The 20033-nt window shown below is 50.6% G+C and overlaps 1 protein-coding gene across 1 annotated transcript in view; it reads left to right on the top strand.

The window, feature by feature from the left end:
* The window catches only part of NPHP4 (nephrocystin 4), a 110911-nt gene that overhangs the window by 23503 nt on the left and 67375 nt on the right, over positions 1–20033 (top strand). Inside the window, exons 6-8 of the mRNA XM_069477273.1 lie at positions 8562–8698; positions 10459–10634; positions 11715–11841. Coding sequence (XP_069333374.1) covers positions 8562–8698; positions 10459–10634; positions 11715–11841 — 440 coding nt within the window. The remainder of the gene's footprint in view (positions 1–8561; positions 8699–10458; positions 10635–11714; positions 11842–20033) is intronic.

Below are 20033 nucleotides of genomic sequence, written 5' to 3'. Positions count from 1 at the left end.
CAGCGAGCAGGGTTCCGCGGGGGAAGCGTGAAGTCCAGCGAGCAGGGGTCTGTGGGGGGAGCGTGGGGTCCAGCCAGCGAGCAGGGGTCTGTGGGGGGAGCGTGAGGTCCAGCGAGCAGGGGTCCACGGGGGGAGCGTGTGCCCGACGTCGGGAGAGAGTGCAGGCTCCACGCACAGCCAGGCTGAGACGGGAAGACTCGGCATCTCAGCGCCTCCCCCAGGGCCCGTTTCAGAAAAGGAACACGTTTTGCTCAGCCTGTCACTTGCGTGTGGGATGACTCCAAGCCTGAGTCTGCTCCCTGACAGTTGTCGTTATCTCTGCTGTAAACTCCGCCGAGGAACTTTTGGGCTTTTGTGACTCACTATTGAAAAGGGCTTCTTTGCTGGATATTTCATAGCCCTGAAAGGCCAGTACTTGCTTGGGTGGTAGCATTCATTTGTCTCATTTCAGAGGGATTGATTTTGTTTTGATGCCATCTTGGGAGTTGGACAGTGGGTCGTTTGTTAAAAGCCACAATATAGGAAGATTAAATCGGTTTGAATTGTAATTTTATTGAGGTCATTGTGATTCACACGCAGCTGTAATAAATAACGCAGAGAGGCCCCGGGTCCCTTTGCCCAGTTACCCCCACGCAGTGTCATAACTGGGGTGCTGACACCCACACAACCTGTCAGTCTTACTCACATGTCCCCAGTTGGACTTGTACTCATTTGTGGGAGGAAGTTTGCTCATAAAAATAAGGCCCAAGCTCATTTTCTAGAACTGGAACCCGAGGCCACAGGCAATGCCAGCACTGAATTGATTGCCCGAGTAAGGGTCCCCCGTGGGGTGCTCAGAGTCCCGTCCTCTCAGCGCCCTGAGGCCCTGGGGGAAAGGTTGAGGTCCCAGCTGGGAACACTCCCCTCAGGGGCCGTCTGAAACAGACGCTTGGCCGATGCCTGCCCAGCAGGAGTAGAGAGTGAGCTGGTAGGTTCTGGGGAGCAGGCAAGGCCGTGGGGAGACCCAGAGGAAGGCCTCCTCGCATCCGTGTGTGCAGGTTCATGTTGTCGGGTGGTCTGGATGGCCGTCCTGCCTCAGGATGACTCCCAGTTGCTGTGTGCTCTTGGGGGACAACGGTGGTGCCTCCTGGGCGCCGTAGCGGGCGTGTCCTGGTGGAGAGGCGGCCAGGCCTCGCGGCTGCTGCAGGGAGACTGGCTGCAGGGCCGGTGAGGCGGCGTGCAGTGCCCTGTGCCTGGTGGCTGAGTGGCCGGGGCGGCTGTCAGCTGGGGTGGAGCTGAATTGGCAGCACCAGTGGGCTCCCTGCGGCTGATCACAGGCGCCCTCCTGGGTGCTCACGGCTATGAATAACGGCTGGTATCGTGTTTGTCCTGGCTCATTGCGCTCTGCTCCCAAGGATCCGACCCCCGCCCTCCCTCCCCGCATGTATCTTGAGTGTCCCTGACGCCAGGCTCTGGGCCTGGCTGGGCCCTGCCCGCTGTACCAGCTCCCTCCATGCCAGCCCAGCTCCGCCTGTTTCCGGCATCCCTTTCCTGCTGACTTTGTGCTAGCCCACTGTGCGCGGTCTCGGGAAAGTGGGATGTTGGGTGAAGAGAGACCAGGAGGATATTCTCGGTCACGCTAGTTGCTTGGGACAGCTGTTTCTGAGGCCTGCCTTGCCTCCTGCCACGCCTGCTGATGCTGCAGTGTCCTGGCCACGTGGCCATCCTGCACACCCTCCTCCTGTCGGGAACAACCCTCCTCAAACGCCGCCCTCACCACATTTTCTCCTCTGCCTGCAGACCCTCTGGTGGCGCCTGCCTCTTCATCTTGGCTTCAGATATGCTTGCACCTGTTCACCTCCCTACCTCCTGTCCCAGCCTCACTGTCCCCCTCCCCAGTCCCTTTGTTGGGGCACGCCGTCTCTACCTCCTGGTTTGGTGTCGCTGGGTGGCTGTTCCACTCACAATGCCACAGCCACCCGGTCGCGCCTGCACACTGGCTTGCGCTCTGTGCCCTCCCTGAGGAGCCCGCCTGTCCAGAGCAGGGCACTGGGTCCTGGCTGTGCTGCCATCCCACCCGCAGCGAGGCCGACCCTCTCCAGCCTGGGTTCCCTCATCGGTCAGACCCGAACTCGCAAGTGTTGTCTGGAGAATTGACTTGTCTGCCTAGGAGGGGCCTCCTCTAAATTGGTGTTTCCCAGAGTGACGTCTGTGGGAATTTCCAGAGGTGCTTGTTAAAAATGCCACTTCCTGGACCCCAGTCCTGCCCTGCCAGATCAGAATTTCTGGGGGTAGGGCCCCAAATTCTGCATTTTAGGAAGCATCGTACGAGCTGCTGGGTGAGGCCCCTGCACCCGAAGGCCTGGGCACCTCTACCTGCTGTGGGTTTGTTCCTGCAGGCTCCCCAGACGCTCACCACCCTGGGGGCTCATTGTCTAGGTCACCGGGGGTGCTCTGCTGCAGCGTGGGGTGACAGCGGTAGAGCCGGACGCCCCACCAACAGTGTGAGTGCCTGGAAGGTGCTGGTGCAGCTGGACCCCTTTTATACAATGCTAAAGACCATTCTGAAATCACAAAGTTAATCTTTATTCATTAAATTCAGTAAAAACGGAAAGTTTTCCCTTCTAGTCTCATTCCCCAGAGAAAACCACTGCTACTAGTTTAGTATATACCTTTTATGTATTCATTAATTTAATTCATTCATTTACTCATTGATTTATTCAGCAAATGTTTATTGAGCAGATACTCCGTGCGGGAGGCCCCACGCTGGGGTGCGGAGGACGTAGCATTGAGCTCTTAGGAGATGGCGCGGAGCTCTCTCTCCAATGAGTTTGGGGAAAGGCCGGACCTCAAGTCTAACCACAATCGCCGAAGGCAGTAGAAGGTAGTTTAAACCTGGACCAGCGCAAACCCATTTTTATTTCTGCCTAGATCATTCCTAGATTTGGTTTTCATTTAATTGCTACTATTATTAGTACAATGTTCTCCTTGTTTTGTGAGGTGCGTTCTGGTGAATTAAATATCCTTAGCAGAAGAGAGACGTCCCTAGGAGGCTGTGGTCTGTGGGAGCCTGTTAGGGCCTAGGGAGAATCCTTGGGCATCTCAGGGGCTTCCCAAAGGGTGTCAACGGGAAGGGGGTTCTCGCTTGTTAAGGGTTTGCTGGCAACCCTATTTTCTTTGTAGTGCACTTGTGGGAGTCCCAGAGTAAAATGCATCATTGTAAAGTGGGGTATGTTTTCCCACGGGAGCCATGCTATTACTGGGAATTGCATTCCCAGCCAAAGACGTGGCAACAGATAAATCGAAGCTAGACCCGATTATAGAGCATGAGGGGCCGATGCCCCCACTGCTGGGAGGTCAGTTCCTCCAAGGCAGGGCGCAGGTCTGTCTTGATTGCTGCTGTCGGTTGCTTGGTTGAATGAACGATGTGGTTGACACGTGAACCAGGATGGGCTTGAACTGCGAGAGTCCACTTACACGTGGATTTCTCCTGCCTCTGCCACCTCTGAGACAGCAAGACCAACCCCTCCTCTTCCTCCTCCTGCTCAGCCCACTCAACGTGAAGATGTCAAGGATGGAGACCTTTATGATGATCCACTTCCATGTCATGAATAGTAAATGTAATTTCTCTTCCTTATGATTTTCTTAATTACATTTTCTTTTCTCTAGCTTACTTTATTGTAAGAATGCATTATATAACACCTATAACTTTCAAAATATGTGTTAATTAACTGTTCATGTTATCAGTAAGGCTTCTGGTCAACAGTAGGCTAATAGGAGTTAAGCTTTGGGGGAGTCAAAAGTTATATGTGGGTTTTTGACTGCATGGGGGGTCGGCATCCCTAACCCCATGTTGTTTGAGGGTCACCTGCAATTTCAGGTAGTAAATGATGCTCAATGGGTGACACTGGAGGCTACGACAGACCTGTGGTCAACGCCTGTTCCACTGTTATCTGCGGTGTGAGCTGGGGCGAGTTTTGTAGCTTTCCAAGCCTTTGTTATTTTCCTCCATAAAAAGGGGACAGTAATAGGGCCTGCTCATAGAGATGTATTTGGGGAGAAAATGAGATGGATTGGTAAAGCACTGGGGTCTTGATCATAAAGGTTCTGCTTAAGTCCAGCCCAAATCCGGGCTCCTGTGGAGCACATCCTGGAGGCCTGATCGGCTTTCCCTCTGATGGCCCTTCAGACGTGTGGAGGGGACTCAGCTCCTGCTGAGCTGTTCTTGGCCCAGTCTTGGCCTCCTGGAAGTCACAGAGCAATTTGGTGACCGAGCCAGGCTTGGGGCTTAGATGCTTCACTCCAGAGCCCATCATGCTCACAAGATGTGGCCTGGAGAAGGCCAGCAGAACGAAGATGCCCAGCCTTGCCCTGGCCTCCTGGATCTGGAAGGTTCTTCCCACTGCAGCTGTGGCTCCTGTCTGGTTACCCTGGTGGAAGCTCCTCTTTCCTCCCTGTGAGACTTCCTGTGCATGGGACTGGAGTCCGCACCTCTCTGTGCAGACCAGGTCATGACCGTGTAAGGACTGCGGGGTCCGGGGTGCGTGTGTCTCCTCGTCATGGATGCAGAGCCTGCTTCCTGCCCGGCCCGGGCCCCCTGCAGGAGCACCGGGTTCTGCTACTCTCCCAGGTGCCCAGCAGTTCGGGTCCCTCTGTTGAGTTGTGGCCCCTTGAGAGAGGGCATCTGTGGCACCAAAATGACCCTTCCTACAAGAAATTGGCCTGACAAATGGTCTTTGTCCACCATTATTTTAGTTTATGTTCTTTTTTCCCAACTTTGCTAAACTTAAAAAATTTTTTTGACATATTATAATTGTATGTATTTATGGGGAGCAATTTGATATTTCAGTACATGTATATGTTGTGTGATGATCAAGTCAGGGTATTTAGTGTGATAATCACCTCATGCATTTATCATTTCTCTGTGGTAAGGGCATTTCAAAGCCTCTCTTCTAGCTATTTTGTAATATTTAATACCTTACTGTTAACCGTGTTCACCCTACTGTGCAGGAGATTTATTCTTCCTGTCAGATTTTAACTTCGTACCTGTTGACTCTCTCCCCATCCTGCTTCCCAGTCCCTGGTAACCACTGTTCTACTCTCTGCGTCTATGATAGCAACTTTTTTTTCTTTTTCTTTGGAGACAAGGTTTCCCTTTGTCGCTCAGGCTGGAGTGCAGTAGTGTCATCATAGCTCACAGCAACCTCAAACTCCTGGGCTCAGGTGATCCTCCTGCCTCAGTCTCCTGAGTAGCTGGGACTACAGGCACAAAACAGCACACTTGGCTAATTTTTCTATTTTTGTATAGACAGAGTCTTGCTGTGTTGCTCAGGCTGGTCTCCAACTCCTGGCCTCAAGTGATCCTCCCTATGGGCATCAGCAACCGTGCTTGGCCTTTTTTTTTTTTTTTTTTAAAGCTCCCACATTTGAGTGAAAACATGCAGTATTTAACTTTTAGTGTCTAGCTTGTTTCACTTAACATGATGTGCTCCAGGTCCATCCATATTGTTGCAAATGACAGGATTTCATTCTTTTTTATGGCTGAATCATATTCCATTGTGTATATATACCACTTTTTTTTTTTTTGAGACAGAGTCTCACTCTGTTGCCCGGGCTAGAGTGCCGTGGTGTTAGCCTCACTCACAGCAACCTCAAACTCCTGGGCTTAAGCAATCCTACTGCCTCAGCCTCCCAAGTAGCTGGGACTACAGGCATGCGCCACCATGCCCGGCTAATTTTTTCTATATGTATTTTTAGTTGGCCAGATAATTTGTTTCTATTTTTTAGTAGAGACGGGGTCTCGCTCTTGCTCAGGCTAGTGTCGAACTCCTGACCTCGAGCGATCCATACCACATGTTTTTTAATCCATTCATTTTTAATCCATTTTTATCCATGTTGTCAGACACTTGGGTTGATTCTATATCTTGGCTATCGTGAATTGTGCTGCAATGAACAAGGGAGTGCGGATATGTTTTTGACACACTGATTTCATTTCCTTTGGATTTATACCCAGTAGTGGCATTGCTGGATCAGATGGTAATTCTATTTTTAATTTTCGGAGGACCCTCCATACAGTTTTCCATAGTGGTTGTACTAATTTACCGTCTTACCAACAGTGCGTAGGTGTTCCTTATTCTCCACTTCCTCACCAGCACTTGTTTTCTTTTGACTTTTTGATTGTGGCCATTCTAATTGGAGAGAGGTGTTATCTCATTGTGGTTTTGTTTTTTTTTTTTTTTTGAGACAGAGTCTCACTCTGTTGCCCAGGCTAGAGTGAGTGCCGTGGCGTCAGCCTAGCTCACAGCAACCTCAAACTCCTGAGCTCAAGCGATCCTCCTGTCTCAGCCTCCCGAGTAGCTGGGACTACAGGCATGCGCCACCATGCCCGGCTAATTTTTTTTTTCTATATATATTTTTAGCTGTCCATATAATTTCTTTCTATTTTTAGTAGAGGTGGGGTCTCGCTCTTGCTCAGGCTGGTCTCGAACTCCTGAGCTCAAACGATCCGCCCACCTCGGCCTCCCAGAGTGCTAGGATTACAGGCGTGAGCCACCGCGCCCGGCCTCATTGTGGTTTTGATTTGTATTTCTCTGATGATTAGTGCTGTTGAGCATTTTTTCATGTATCTGTTAGCTATTTGAATATCTTATTTGGAGAAATGTCATTAAGGTCTTTTGCCCATTTTCTAATCAGGTTATTTGTCTTTTTGCTGTTAAGTTCCTTGTATGTTATGTATATTAACCCGTTGTCTGATATATAGTTTGCAAATAGTTTCTCCCATTCTATAGGTTGTCTCTTCACTCTGTTTCCTTTGCTATGCAAGAGCTTTTTACTTTGATGTAATTCCCTTTGTCTATTTCTGTGTTTGTCTCCTGTGCTTTTTAAGGACTTATTAAAAAAATCTTTGCCCAGCCTAATGTTGTGAAGTGTTTCTCCTATGTTTTCTCCTAGTGGTTTCATAGATTCAGGTTTTACATTTAAGTCTTTAATCCACTTTGAGTTGATTTTTATATACGGTGAGAAGTAGGGGGTCTCGTCTCATTTTTCTACATGTGGATATCCAGTTTTCCCAGCACCCTTTAATGAAGACTGTCTTTTCCCCAGTGCGTTCTTGGCACCTTCGTCGAAAATCAGTTGGCTATAGGTGCGTGAATGTATTTCTGGAATCTCTATTTTGTTCCATTGGGCAAATCCAATATGGTGTTTGTGATAGAGAAAATACAGAAAACCATAAAGAAAGAAAGAAAATAATCTGTGATTACTGCCCTTAGATATACATGTATGCATGTAAGTGCTTATATTTTAAAATAAAAATGGCATCAAATGGAACAATAGACAGTTTTGTATGTTACTTTTCACCTACAATATCATGATTATTTTTCAATTATCAAATAACCTTTGACAATATGATGTTTTGCTCCTATTTGGTATGGACGAACAAAGTTTAATCAACATTCCCCTGTTGGTAAAGATTTGTCTTTTTCTGACTTTTTCTCTATTATAAATAAAGTTCCAGTGAGTATTTTTGCACATAAATCTTTGGTTCCATCTTTGATTATTTTCTCTGAATAGGTTCAAAAAGTAGAATTACTGGGGCAGAGGTGGGGGATATTTTTAAGGCTTTTGGTTTATATGAAGGCAAAGACAAGTTGCTGTTTGGCGATACTGACTTAGAGCCGTCCAGCAGTGGGGTAGGGTGCTCCGGGAATGGCAGTTTCATCAGCATTGAGTGTTATCTCAGTGTTTTCTTTTTTTTTTTTAGCTGTGGAATTGGCTTTTAAAAATCTTAAGACCCTGTACCTACATAGTAAATAATCATTAAACATAGGAAGAGATGGAGACAGGACCAGAAGAAGATGAAAATGGTGGGAAACAGGGCATTGCCATGAGTTTTGTGTTCATTGGGAAGCCATTGGCTTTGCCTTTGTCCTTCTGGGTTAGTCTTTGCTGCAGAGCGTGTGGAGAAGGACGCCCCCGACGGCCTGGATCCTGCCCTGTCCAGCTGGCGCTGTCATGTGCCTGCTGTGCACTGGACACTGAGCTAGGTCCTGGGAGCCACCGTCCTCCTTTCTCCTCGAGGAGCTCAGAGGCCAGGGGCTGCTTCTGTATCAGGACCAGGACTTCGTTCTTGTGGTGCCAGCCCAGGCTGTGTTTTTGCTGGTTGCCTTAACATGCTCATGAATATTCCTCTGTGTTCCAAATGGTTCAAGGTCAATGCAGTAAAGTAAGTGACAACATAGTTGGCTGCGTTCTTGCTAAAGAGGAAGTAGGTGCTAAAGGGAAGCCAAGCCCAAGGGGGCAGACATTATTAATACTTTGCATTCTGTAATCTGTGTTCTTGGAATTGCTGAATTATAAAATTTGTTCTTGGAGGAGGTTTGGTGTGGAATTTGGACTGCAAATGAAATGTGATTTGCTTAATCAACGTAGAGGTTCATTTGGGTGGTGTTTCCTCTGAGCGGCAGCTCTCTTTCATGCCCGAAGGTACCAGCACCCGTGGCCTGGAGGGGGTGAGGGCCCTCGGTTGCTTCAGGTGGTTTTGTTTCCAAGGAGAATCTTATGCAGCCCTCTCCTTGTTTCAGGAGACGCCCTCCGGAAGCCTCGCCTTCAGAAGTCCGTCACGTGGTACTTGGACAATTTATTCTTCACCCTGTACCCCTCCCTCGAGAAATTTGAGGAGGAGCTTCTGGAACTCCTTATCAGCGACCACTTCCAGGAGGTACTGTCTCATGTCACGGCAACTTAACCTGAAGAGTGGAGATGTGTCTGGCAGGGCCGGGCAGGGAGGGGCAGGACGCTGGCACCTTATGCTTCTGGGGATGGGCTGTGGGGCCACTGGTGACATGGTCCTGTCATTTCTCCCATTTTTTGGCCGCAGAGGGACACTCTCTCTGTCCCTGAATTGATAACTTACAGTAGGTCTTAGAGGACCCATTTCCTCTGGCAGCCAAGCCCCCTGCAGTACCTCCAGCCGTTGTTTTAACTTGGGTGGTGATGAAGGTGCTGTTTGCCTGAGATATTAATTAATATTTATTTTGTAGATCATGAAACAATCCTCATTTAAAAGTAAATTAAGTCACCACATGAGCATAGGGAAGCCCATAAAATACATCTGCCAAGGACATGTAGAGAATATTTGGCTTGTTTCGAGGTGGTCACTGGAAGGCTTGGTCATTTCACCCGTCACGGCGGTGTCCGGGAAGGTGCTCCCTGGTCCCACACCCGTGTGAGCCCATCCCTGCACGTTTGTCCCGTGTGGGCAGCACGTTGCCGTTCCTCTCTGTTGCTTTTCGATGTGTGGATTTGTCCAAGTGCCCTGGCAGGGGGTCTGGGGGCTTTGCTGGTCCGCTAGGCAGCGGCTTTCCGGCCCATTTGCCTACAGCCCCCAGGAGGGCCAGTCCACACCGTGCCCGCGCATGGCGTTCCGGCTTACCTCGCACACAGAGAACTGGGGTTCCCTCTCCCGTCCCATCCCATCGATGATCGGGTTGCAAGCTGTAAAACACCAAGTCCAAGGAGAGTATCTCTAGAGTTCTTGTCACCTCTAACAATGAGGCTTCTTTTGGGTTTTTTATGTAGGAGCTTGTTTATATGCCAGAAGTTCCTTGGAAAAACCTTTGCAGGTTTGGGGGGCTTCTTGTTTTCTCTAGGCAATAATCTTTCCTTCGTCTGGAAAAATTGGGCCTTATGAACTGTCACAAATGTTGCTAGAGCATGGTCTGTGTGGCCTGGTTCTTCCATTCCCGGCAGAGGGGGAGCTGGGTGGGATGTCTGCAGACTGCCGCCACCCGCCAGGCCCCGGCACTCTGCCCCCGCCTGCTCCTCTGTTCCTGGCCATGAGAAGGTGCCGCCTCCTGTGGGGAGAGGAAGGGGCAGCCTTGGTGGCTCTCCCAGCTCTAAAAGAAGGGGCCCCCAGATGCCTGTGGACAAGCTGCTCCTCGTCCCCCCTCCTAGGGCAAGAGAGGGACTTTACTTTTGACTTTAGAAGCAAAAAGAAAGAAATGTACCAGCAGAGGACTAAGGAACTGGTGTGGGGCCGTCTTGCTGTTGCTCAATGCCCTCTTTACTTCCCGCTCATCATTGTGAGTCACACGTGCAGGGAGCATGGACAGCGTGGCCACATGGCGTGGTGTGGCGTGGCGTGGCGTGGCGTGGCGACTCTGGGAGAGGGACTCCTTGTAACGGGCACCCGCAGGGCTTGCTGCATGTTGGGCACTGTCAGCTCAGCCTGGGGAGCGAGAGGGAGAGCCTGGCCGTGGAGGCCCCTGCGCCCTGTCGGAAATGCCGGCACTAGGAACTGCCCCGAGGCCAGCGGTTAGGATTGGGCCGTGTGTCTTTCATGGGCTTGGACTCATCCTGACTGACGTCACCTGATCTGGAAACGCTGCAGCTTCAGTCGCGGTTTCTGCTCTCTGCTTGCTAACCCTGGGGCTCTTCCTCCCGAGCCCAGCTCATGCTGCCTGCCCGTGCTGCTTCCAGGGCCCGCTGGACCGCAGCGCCCTGGAGATCCTGGAGCGGCGCCTCCACGTGGGTGTGCACAACGGCCTGGGCTTCGTGCAGAGGCCGCAGGTGGTTGTGCTGGTGCCCGAGATGGACGTGGCCTTGACCCGCTCAGCGAGCTTCAGCAGGAAAATGGTCTCCTCTTCAAAGACCAGGTATTTTCCCCAGCGTCCTGAGGGCTGGGTGGGGACGTATGAGGGAGCACAGTGAAATGAAGTTGTTTGTGCACATCAGGTGTGGACTCACCTACGTGGAGGTACTTCCTTGTCATCTTTCTTTCCTCTTGCTAAGTTGTACCCATTAGGAATAAGCCTCAGAGTTGTAATTTGGAAAAAGCCTGTTTTTGTGCTGTGACAATTTTTTTTTTTTTTTTTGAGAGAGGGTCTTATTCTGTCGCCCAGGCTGGAGTGCAGTGGCATGATCACAGCTCGCTGCAGCCTCCAACTCTTCCTGCCTCAGCCTCCCACGTAGCTGGGACTACAGGCACGCGCCACCCCACTTGGCTAATTTTTCTCATTTTTTGCAGAGATGGGGTCTCCCTATGTTGCCCAGGCTGGTCTCGAACTCCTGACCTCAAGCTGTCCTCTTGCCTCGGCCTCCCAAGGCGCTAGGATTATAGACGTGAGCCAGTGTGCCTGGCCATGCTGTGACAGTTTTGGAGTTAGCATTACAGGCACTTCGAGCTGTGGCTGCTGAGGGTCTGTGCAGACCCTTGCGTTCTGCCCTGCAGACGTGCCCTGGGTTTAGTTTTCCATGGGACGGAGAACCGGAGTGCAGCAGGTCCTGCTGTTCTGTGTAATCAGCGCTTCCCAAATCAGATATCACAGACATCTCTGCAGGGTGTCCTCCCCCTCCTTTCTCTCTTGAGGCCGGGCAGGGGCCAGCTGTCCTCTGCAGCAGACCAGCCCTGGAGAAAGGAGCCTCGTCTTCTCTGGGGTACTTCCTGGTGATTTGGCCTTACAATTCCATCCTCCTGCAGGCAAGCTCTGGCAGTTTGGAAGAGGTGGTGATTGTGACACTTAAAAAAAAAGCACTGGTGTGGGGAATTACCTTGGGGGCCAAGTCACACAGAAGAGCTTGCAGCATTGCATGGATAGACTCACTATGTCAGCAGTGCCCAGTGTCCCGGGTCCCTGGGCTGCCCCCTTGAGCTGTCGCTGACAGTGTTGGAGGTGGGTGCAGGGTGTGGTGGGAGCCAACACCTTAATGTGCCCTGGTTTGTGTTTCTGATGCAGCTCTGGAAACCAAGCTCTGGTGTTGAGAAGCCGCCTCCGACTCCCCGAGATGGTCAGTCACCCAGCGTTTGCGATCGTGTTTCAGCTGGAGTACGTGTTTAACAGTCCTTCCGTAGTGGACGGCAACGTAAGAACCATTTTTGTATTCAGGTCTCCTCTGGTGATGGGCTCTGTGCTGAGGATAAACACAGTTGGCATTAACATTTTTTCCATTAAAAACAGTGTAAGTATTATTAGCAGTGTGGATGACAAGTATGGGATACGGTTCTAGAAGGTACTTCCTGATGATGGCTTTGTTATCGTCATTCCCATCTCTATGGCAATAGTACTGAGGCTAGAGGAAGAAACGAATTCAGTTCCTCTCACTGTGCTGTCACCGCAGCTTCTGATACGAGGCGTGTGGGCTATTCCCCACACATCAAACAAGCAGTCAGTTCTGTAGCAGACACCGGCTGGGTGTCCTCCAATTCAATTCTGATACTGTCGTCCTGGGGGTGGCGTTAGACCCCGCAGCCTGAGGGCTCAGCCCCACAGACCGCCCCGCCTCTGATGCTGACCTCACTCCAGGTTGTTCACCTGTGCCTCTGACAGGCTGGCTGTAAACGGGTTTCCTCAACCCCTGCTAGGGTTGGACTGATTTGTCAGAGTGGCTCACAGATGCAGGGAAGCACTTTACGTACAGTTACTGGTTTATCATAAAGGATATTACAAGGGACACAGATGCAGAGACGGACAGGGCAGACTGGGAAGGGACGGGAGCTTCTGTGCCCTTTCTGGGCGCACCACACTCCAGGAACCTCTGTGTGCTCAGCTGTCTGAAGCTCTCTGAACCTAGTCTTTTTGGGTTTTTATGGAAATTTTATTACATAGGCATGATTGATTACCAATCATTGGCCATTAGTGATCAACTTAACCTTCCGTCCCTCTCCCCTCCCTGGAGGTTGTGGGGTGGGGCTGAAAGTCCCAACCCTGTAATCCTGCCTTGGTCTTTCCTGTGGCCAGGCCCATCCTGAAGCTGGCTAGGGGCTGCCAGCCACCAGTCATCTCATTTCCAACAAGACATCACTTTGGAGATTCCAAGGATTTTAGGAGTTGTATGCTAGGAAGCTGGAAGAAGAGCATGTACGAATTTCACAATATCATAAGTACATTCTGCTGCCTGATGGTGATAAATAGGTCAGCAGGTTTCACGTAGCCAAGTAGTGTTAATTCATAATTATCAAATCAATAATTATTTTGAAAACTGGTGCTATTTTAACGTATGTTCCACATGATATTAGGCATAGTAAAGCTTGAATTTGCACGAGTGATAAATGGCTTCTTACTGTGAACTTTGTATGTACCTATATCATAACTAAGAGTAAGAATTTGTAGGTTCAGTTGGGAGAAATATAATGTATAGATGCTTTGGAAAACCCAAGTCATGCTGTCCTTATGATTCAGTTTTCTGTTTGAAAAAGCCAATCCAGTCGTCCCCCTGTATCCGCAGGGGGTGTGGTTCAAGGCCCTTAGTGGTGGATGCCTTTAACTGAGGATAGCCCTGAACCTTGTACTGTGTATGCCATGCTTTTCCCTGTATATACCTGCCTACGTTAAAGTTTAATTTATAAATCAGGCACGGTAAGAGATTAACAACAATAACCAATAATAAAATAGACCAATTATAACAGTATACTGTAATAAAAGTTGTGTTAATGTGGTCTCTCAGCTGCCAGAGGTGGATAGTGTCTACAGCGTGGATACACTAGACAAAGGGATGATCCATGTCCCAGGTGGGACGGAGTGGGATGGTGCCAGATTTAATCACACTACTCAGAGTGGCGCACAATTTAAAATTTGTGGTCTGGGCGTGGTGGCTCACGCCTGTAATCCCAGCACTTTGGAAGGCCGAGGTGGAAGGATCACTTGAGGCCAGGAGTTCAAGACCAGCCTGGGCCCTAGCACTCTGGGAGGCCGAGGTGGGCGGATCGTTTGAGCTCAGGAGTTCGAGACCAGCCTGAGCAAGAGCGAGACCCCATCTCTACTAAAAATAGAAAGAAACTATATGGACAGCTAAAAATATATATAGAAAAAATTAGCCGGGCATGGTGGTGCATGCCTGTAGTCCCAGCTACTTGGGAGGCTGAGACAGGAGGATCCCTTGAGCTCAGGAGTTTGAGGTTGCTGTGAGCTAGGCTGACGCCATGGCACTCACTCTAGCCTGGGCAACAGAGTGAGACTCTGTCTCCAAAAAAAAAAAAAAAAAAAAAGACCAGCCTGGGCAATATAGTGAGACCTTGTCTCTATAAAAAATTTTAAAAAATTAGCTGGGCCTGGTGGTGCATGCCCGTAGTCTTAGCTATTCGCGAGACTGAGGTGTGAGGATCTCTTGAGGCCAGGAGTTTGAGGTTGCAGTGAGCTATGATTGCACCACTGTATTCCAGTCTGGGTGACAAAGTAAGACCGTATCTTTAAAAAATGAAAGTAAAAATAAAACTTTTGAATTGTTTATTTCTGGAATTTTCCATTTAATATTTTCAGACTGAGGTTGATCTTGGGTAACTGAAACTGTGGATAAGGGGGACTACTGTGTCTCTTTAACAAGTAAGTCAGAATCTACAAAAAGGCCGACAAGACATGGTGGATGGTGGTGGGCCTGCCTGCCATTGTGACTGGGCTCTCAGGAACCACTGATGAAAGGACGTAGGCCCTGAGGACGGTCTGGGGGGCGCCACAGGCAGGAGAGGGAGGTGTCGGAGCATAACTGCCGTTCCATGTTTCTGATCTGCTCTGGCAGCAGCCACGTGGCCTCTCCAGTGTCCACCCTTCAAGCCTGTATGAGTCAGAGCCCTAACGAGGTGCGGAAATTTGGAGGCAGCAGGCATTCTCATACTCTAACCCACGGCCACAGTCATTTTAATGAAACTGTTGCTCCAGTTCTGCTTTTCTTTACTCATTGCCAGAAATTTCTGCTGAAATGCAACTGTTTTTGAATACGCCTGAGTGGATGGGACTGGAGCATCCTGGGCGGGCCGTGCTTCCCTGAGAGGGTGGAGCTGCCGGGGCTGGGGAGAGCCTGGAGGAGAAACGGCCTGCAGGATGCTGGGCAGCCACGCCTGGGCTCAGGTGCGGTGCCCCAGGTGCGCTGCCTTGGCTGCCCGGCATAGGGGACAAGGGGGCCAGCGGGAGGAGCAGCTCATGCCTGGCACCTCTGTGGGGGCCTATGTCCCTGGACGCCTCGCTCGCAGTTAGTGCCTTCTAGAGAGTGTGCGTTGTAATTCACTTGCAACTGTAAAGTCTGCATGCTGAAACTAAGATGTCTTATGTGACACTTTATTATTTTTTAACTCTTCGTTGAAATGCTTAACCAGTGGCAGGTGGTCACGATGCCATGCCGCCCCCAGAGCGTGGGGGACGTGGCCGTGTGATAGCTCAGCAGCCCTTTTGGATGTGGAGGTCGGTCATGATGCGGAGTGTCGGCTTCCGTTTTGCTGTCGTCAGGTGCACTTTCTGCAGTGTGACCTGGGGAGGAAACGTTCCAGGGTGCGGCATGACTTTCCACACAAACTGCTTGCCGTGTGGAACACTGAACACGGGTTCAGCATTCAGCGGGCGAAACCCGAACTGAGTGTTCCCGGCACGAGCAGGTTGGCACGTTGGAGGAGAAACAATGGTGGTGCCTCGTGGGCTCCTCTTCCTTCCTTGGGGGTCAGTCTGTGGGACGGTGGGGGACAAGCCTGGCAGCCTCCCCTGTAGCCTGGGGTGGGCCCAAGGAGGGCCACTCACACCACAGCCGCCTGGTCCTTTAGTGGCCCCTTACAGAGCGTCATTCTTCAGTCGGGCTCAGGCCTTTCCATTGCAGTTCTGTATTCAGGCTGCAGGTTCCCTCTTCATTTTCTTTTGTGAAGACTTTACATGATGGAAATTTCCAGCGTAAACAAAGGCAGGTTGGGCCGGGCGCGGTGGCTCACGCCTGTAATCCTAGCACTCTGGGAGGCCGAGGCGGGTGGATCGCTCAAGGTCAGGAGTTCGAGACCAGCCTGAGTGAGACCCCGTCTCTACTAAAAATAGAAAGACATTATATGGACAACTAAAAATCTATATAGAAAAAATTAGCCGGGCATGGTGGCGCATGCCTGTAGTCCCAGCTACTCGGGAGGCTGAGGCAGTAGGATCGCTTAAGCCGAGGAGTCTGAGGTTGCTGTGAGCTAAGCTGACGCCACGGCACTCACTCTAGCCTGGGCAACAAAGTGAGACTCTGTCTCAACAAAAAAAAAAAAAAAAAAAACAAAGGCAGGTTGGATGGTGACAGGCAGCTTCAGCGACTGTCAACTTCGTGGATAGTCTGCTTCATCTATGTCCTCTCCACAACCAGTCTTAAGTTGTTTTGAAATAAATTCCAGGCATGATTTTATTTTATCTGTAAACATTTTGGCATGTACATTTCTTTTTTTTAAAAGAAATTTTGTTATGATGGGAAATTTCAAACCTGAGGCTGGAGGGAAGCACGTGATGAGCTCCGCGCCCACCGCCAGCCTCAGGCTTATCAGCTCACTGCTGGTCTGCCCGGCTTGCTCTCCTGTCCCCGTCGGCCAGTTATCTGAGAGCGAACCCTAGACGTGTCGTGTCATCTGTAAATGTTTCCCTGTGTATCTCCAGAAGGTAGGGGCTTCACAGCGTGACTGCACATACCGTTATCACACCGGAAAGTTGAAAGAAATTTCTCAGTATCATCAAATGGCCTGTCAGCCTGGGTGTGCATTTCTTAAGTATTTTACTTGATCAGAAATGGATAAACCCAAATAGTGTACTTTTCTCTAGAAAATGATTCCTGACCGAAGTCTGCCTGCCTGGGCTGGGCAGCCGGTGTGTTTCTCACCAGCGGGTGGTTTCCTGGTGCCCCTTTGACGCTGCGGTCTGTCCTCACCGTGGCCCCGCTGCGCTCGTCACACCTGAGTTTCTCTCTCCCAGCGCTGGGAGAGCCAGCGCGCGCCAGGCTTCTGGTGGCTGCTTCCCTCGCCTCGTGCTGCAGGCCAGGAGCCAGACGCGCGGTGTCCCCAGGTTCCCTGTGGACTGTTCACCTGTAAATGGCACCTACATGCAAGTCGGGGCCTCTGGGTTGGGGAGGATGTGGGCAGGGACCGCATCCAGTTCACAGTCACCTGAGTCTCAGTGGATAGTATTGGCTCTGAGTATTTTGCAGTCATTAAAAACAAACTAGAAAGAAAAGTTTTGAGAAGACACACCTGTTGTTTTCAATCTGTTGTTAAAATTTGCACTTTTTAGTTACCCAGAGCAGCTAAAACCTTTCACGGTGATTTGTCTGTGGTTAGCTGTGATGAGCCCTAGAAGGGGCTCCTCCCCTCCAGACTACTTCCTTCACGGGGTCCCGGGGACAGTGCGACCTCAGATGGCCACACTGCTCCCTCTTTAGAAATGCTGTCAGCGTGCAAGTGTGGGCTCCTTAGACGAGTGCTGCCGAATGGACGGTAGAACCAGCCCCCTCGGACATGAGAGGGCGACATGCAGTGAGGGCAAAGCTGCGGAACAGCCAGACGCCAGTGTCTTTCGCTGCATTTGTATGTCAGAGTAAATGTACATCCCCTTGCGGCTTCTCGGGGTGACAGCGGTCCTTTTTTGGGGGAGTTCACAGGACAAAATCACCCCCTCCCAGATCTTTAAGAGGTAAAGATCAAATTTATTATTTATGTATTTACTAACATTCTTTGAACAAAACAAATTCGTTTAACAAAAGTTGGAGTGCTTGCTGTGTGACAGGTGCTGGCTGAGGTGCCCAGGACGTGCCAGTGCTGCACATTTTGAATTTTCCATATTGGGAGTCTACATTTATTCTGGAAATTATATAACTTTAAATTTCCTAAAACTTGGAAATACAGATGTCTTGAGGGTTTTCTTGAGATCTTTCAAAATAATCCTGACCCCGTGCCCTGAGGCCTAGTGCGCGTCCCGGGCAAGTCCCCGCACAGGGACGGCAACGCCGTCTCGTTTGCTGGCTCTGCGCCCAGGCATGCTGCCCCGGGCAGGGGCTGCTCCCCGTGCCCCTGTTGGGGTCGTTTTCTCCAGCGGAACAAGGACGCGGCTGCCAGGCCCGGCCCGGACACCTCCGGGGAGCTGACAGCCCTGCTTCTCTTGTTTGTGGTCCTTCTGCGCTGTTGGCTTTACAAGCCTTCGGTTAAACGTGGAGCTAGCGTTGCCTGTCCCTTTTTTCTTTTAGAGATAAGATTTGTGGCCAGTGGACGGGCTCAGGTAAAGGTGCTTCTGGAATTTACCCGCTTATTCAAAAGGTCGTTGGGTTTTCACTGTGGGAACCAGCGGAAGGTTTCTCGTCCTCAGTTGATTCCAGTACCTCACACAGCTTCAGGGAATGATCTGCAAGGATCAGCCTCACCTGTGGTACTTGCTCAGCAGGTGGGTATATAACTCACACGTGCCTGTGCGGTCGGCAGAATCCTCCCTGCGGCGCCAGCGGCCTGTGTCGGCGAGCACCTGCTTTCCTGTAGAGTCAGAACACAGCCGAGGACCACGGTCGCCGGGAACCAGGCAGGTGTGCTCATCCTGGGAGCAGGTGCACTTGCCCAGTGGCCCTGCTTCTTCCTGTGCGCAGATACACCTTGTGGGAGGTGTATTACTTGAGACTCTTGTGGTTGTGAGAAACAGAAACCTGACTCAATTCAGCTTAAGCAACAAACAGGGAACCTATAGGCTCTCATACCTGGCAAGTCGAGGAGGGTTCTGGTCTCAGGATCTTCAGGGGCTCAAATCATGGGTTATTTTTTGTTCCGCCCCGTTCCAGTTCTGTGTAATGGATCCGACCGTGACCTCCGTGGCTTTTTCCTCCAGTACAGTCTCTAGTTCGGGAGCATCGGTTGAGTCTAGTTTCCATGTCTCTTTGGCCTCCTTGCATCTGGAACAGTTCCTCAGCCTTTGTCCTTTATGATTTTATTTTTTAATATTTTAGTCTCCCTCTTTTAAAAACATTTTAAGGAGAATGCTCCTTATTTCGGATTTGTCTGATGTTTCCTTATGATTGGAATCAGATGCCTCCCTGGCCGGAACACCGTGTGCACGTGGTGGTGTCCTCCTCAGGGCCAGAGGTACGTGACGTCCATCACTGGCGATGTTGAGTGTGGGGATTTTGTGTGATGTCTCCAGTGTAGAGCTACTGTTTTTCCTCCTTGCAACTAATAAGCAATCTGTGGGGAGATTCTTTAAGACTACACAGGTATCGTTTAGCTCATCTATTTATTTTTAATTTTAATTTTTATTTATTCATTTTTAGAGATAGGGTCTTGCTTTGTCACCCAGGCTGGAGTGCGGTGGTGCAATCGTAGCTCACTGCATCCTCGAACTCCTGGGCTCAAGGGATCCTCCCAGCTTAGCCTCCCAGGTAGCTGGGACTACAGGTGTGCACCACCATGCCTGGCTAATTACTTATTTGCTTGTAGAGATGGTATGTCACTGGTTGCCTAGGCTGGTCTTGAACTCCTGGCCTCGAGCGATATTCCTGCCCAGTCTCCCAAAGTGCTGGGATTACAGGTGAGAGTCACCGTACCCAGCCTCTGCTCCTCATCTGAATGTCCCCCTGGAGTTGGCATTGTTGGTGCCCCTTGCAGAGGGATCCCCTGCAGGCCTGCTGGTGGGCACGGTGTTCTGCCGGCGGGCCTCCCCCCCCCCCCCCCCAGGACTGCCTGACTTGTTCGCTGAGTGCAAGTGGGTGCAGACTCCAGGGTCCCTGCTGTTTGAATTGTGGCCCCTGGTTACTTTGGTGCTCAAATTGTCCCAGATTTGACCAAATGGAGTCCCTTCAGCCTGGTCCCTGTGTCCTTGTGACATTTTCCATCCTGTCTTGTTTTCTGAGCATTTTCTTACCCTTTGGCACCACAAGATGCTGCTGGCTGTTTTGCATCTTCCCTGTTCCAGCCCTGGAACCGGCCGATCTGTGAGGAGCTATGGTTTCCCAGGCCTGTCCTTTTTTAAAAATAAACATTTAAGTTTAGAACAGTTTTAGATTTACATAAAAATAGGCCAGGTACAGTGGCTCGCACCTGTAATCCTAGCACTCTGGGAGCCCGGGCAGGAGGATTGCTTGAGGCCATGAGTTCGAGATTTACAGAAAGATTCCATGAAGCTGGCAGAGTTCCCGTGCAGCCCACATCCTGTTTCCCCATTACCAGCACCATTGCTGTGGCCTGTCGTCACAACGCGACCGCGTGTCGCTGGATGACTATTAACTGCAGCCTGGCGTTTACTGGGATTCCCTTCCCTGCTGCCGTGTTTCTGTTCCAAGGTCCCATCCAGGATGCCACAAGACATTTAGTC

Source organism: Eulemur rufifrons, chromosome 8 (genome assembly GCF_041146395.1).
Source record: "Eulemur rufifrons isolate Redbay chromosome 8, OSU_ERuf_1, whole genome shotgun sequence".
In the NCBI taxonomy this organism is placed as follows: Eukaryota; Metazoa; Chordata; class Mammalia; order Primates; family Lemuridae; genus Eulemur; species Eulemur rufifrons.
The sequence above is the reverse complement of the archived record's forward strand: the minus strand, read 5'-3'. Positions and strand labels throughout refer to the sequence as shown.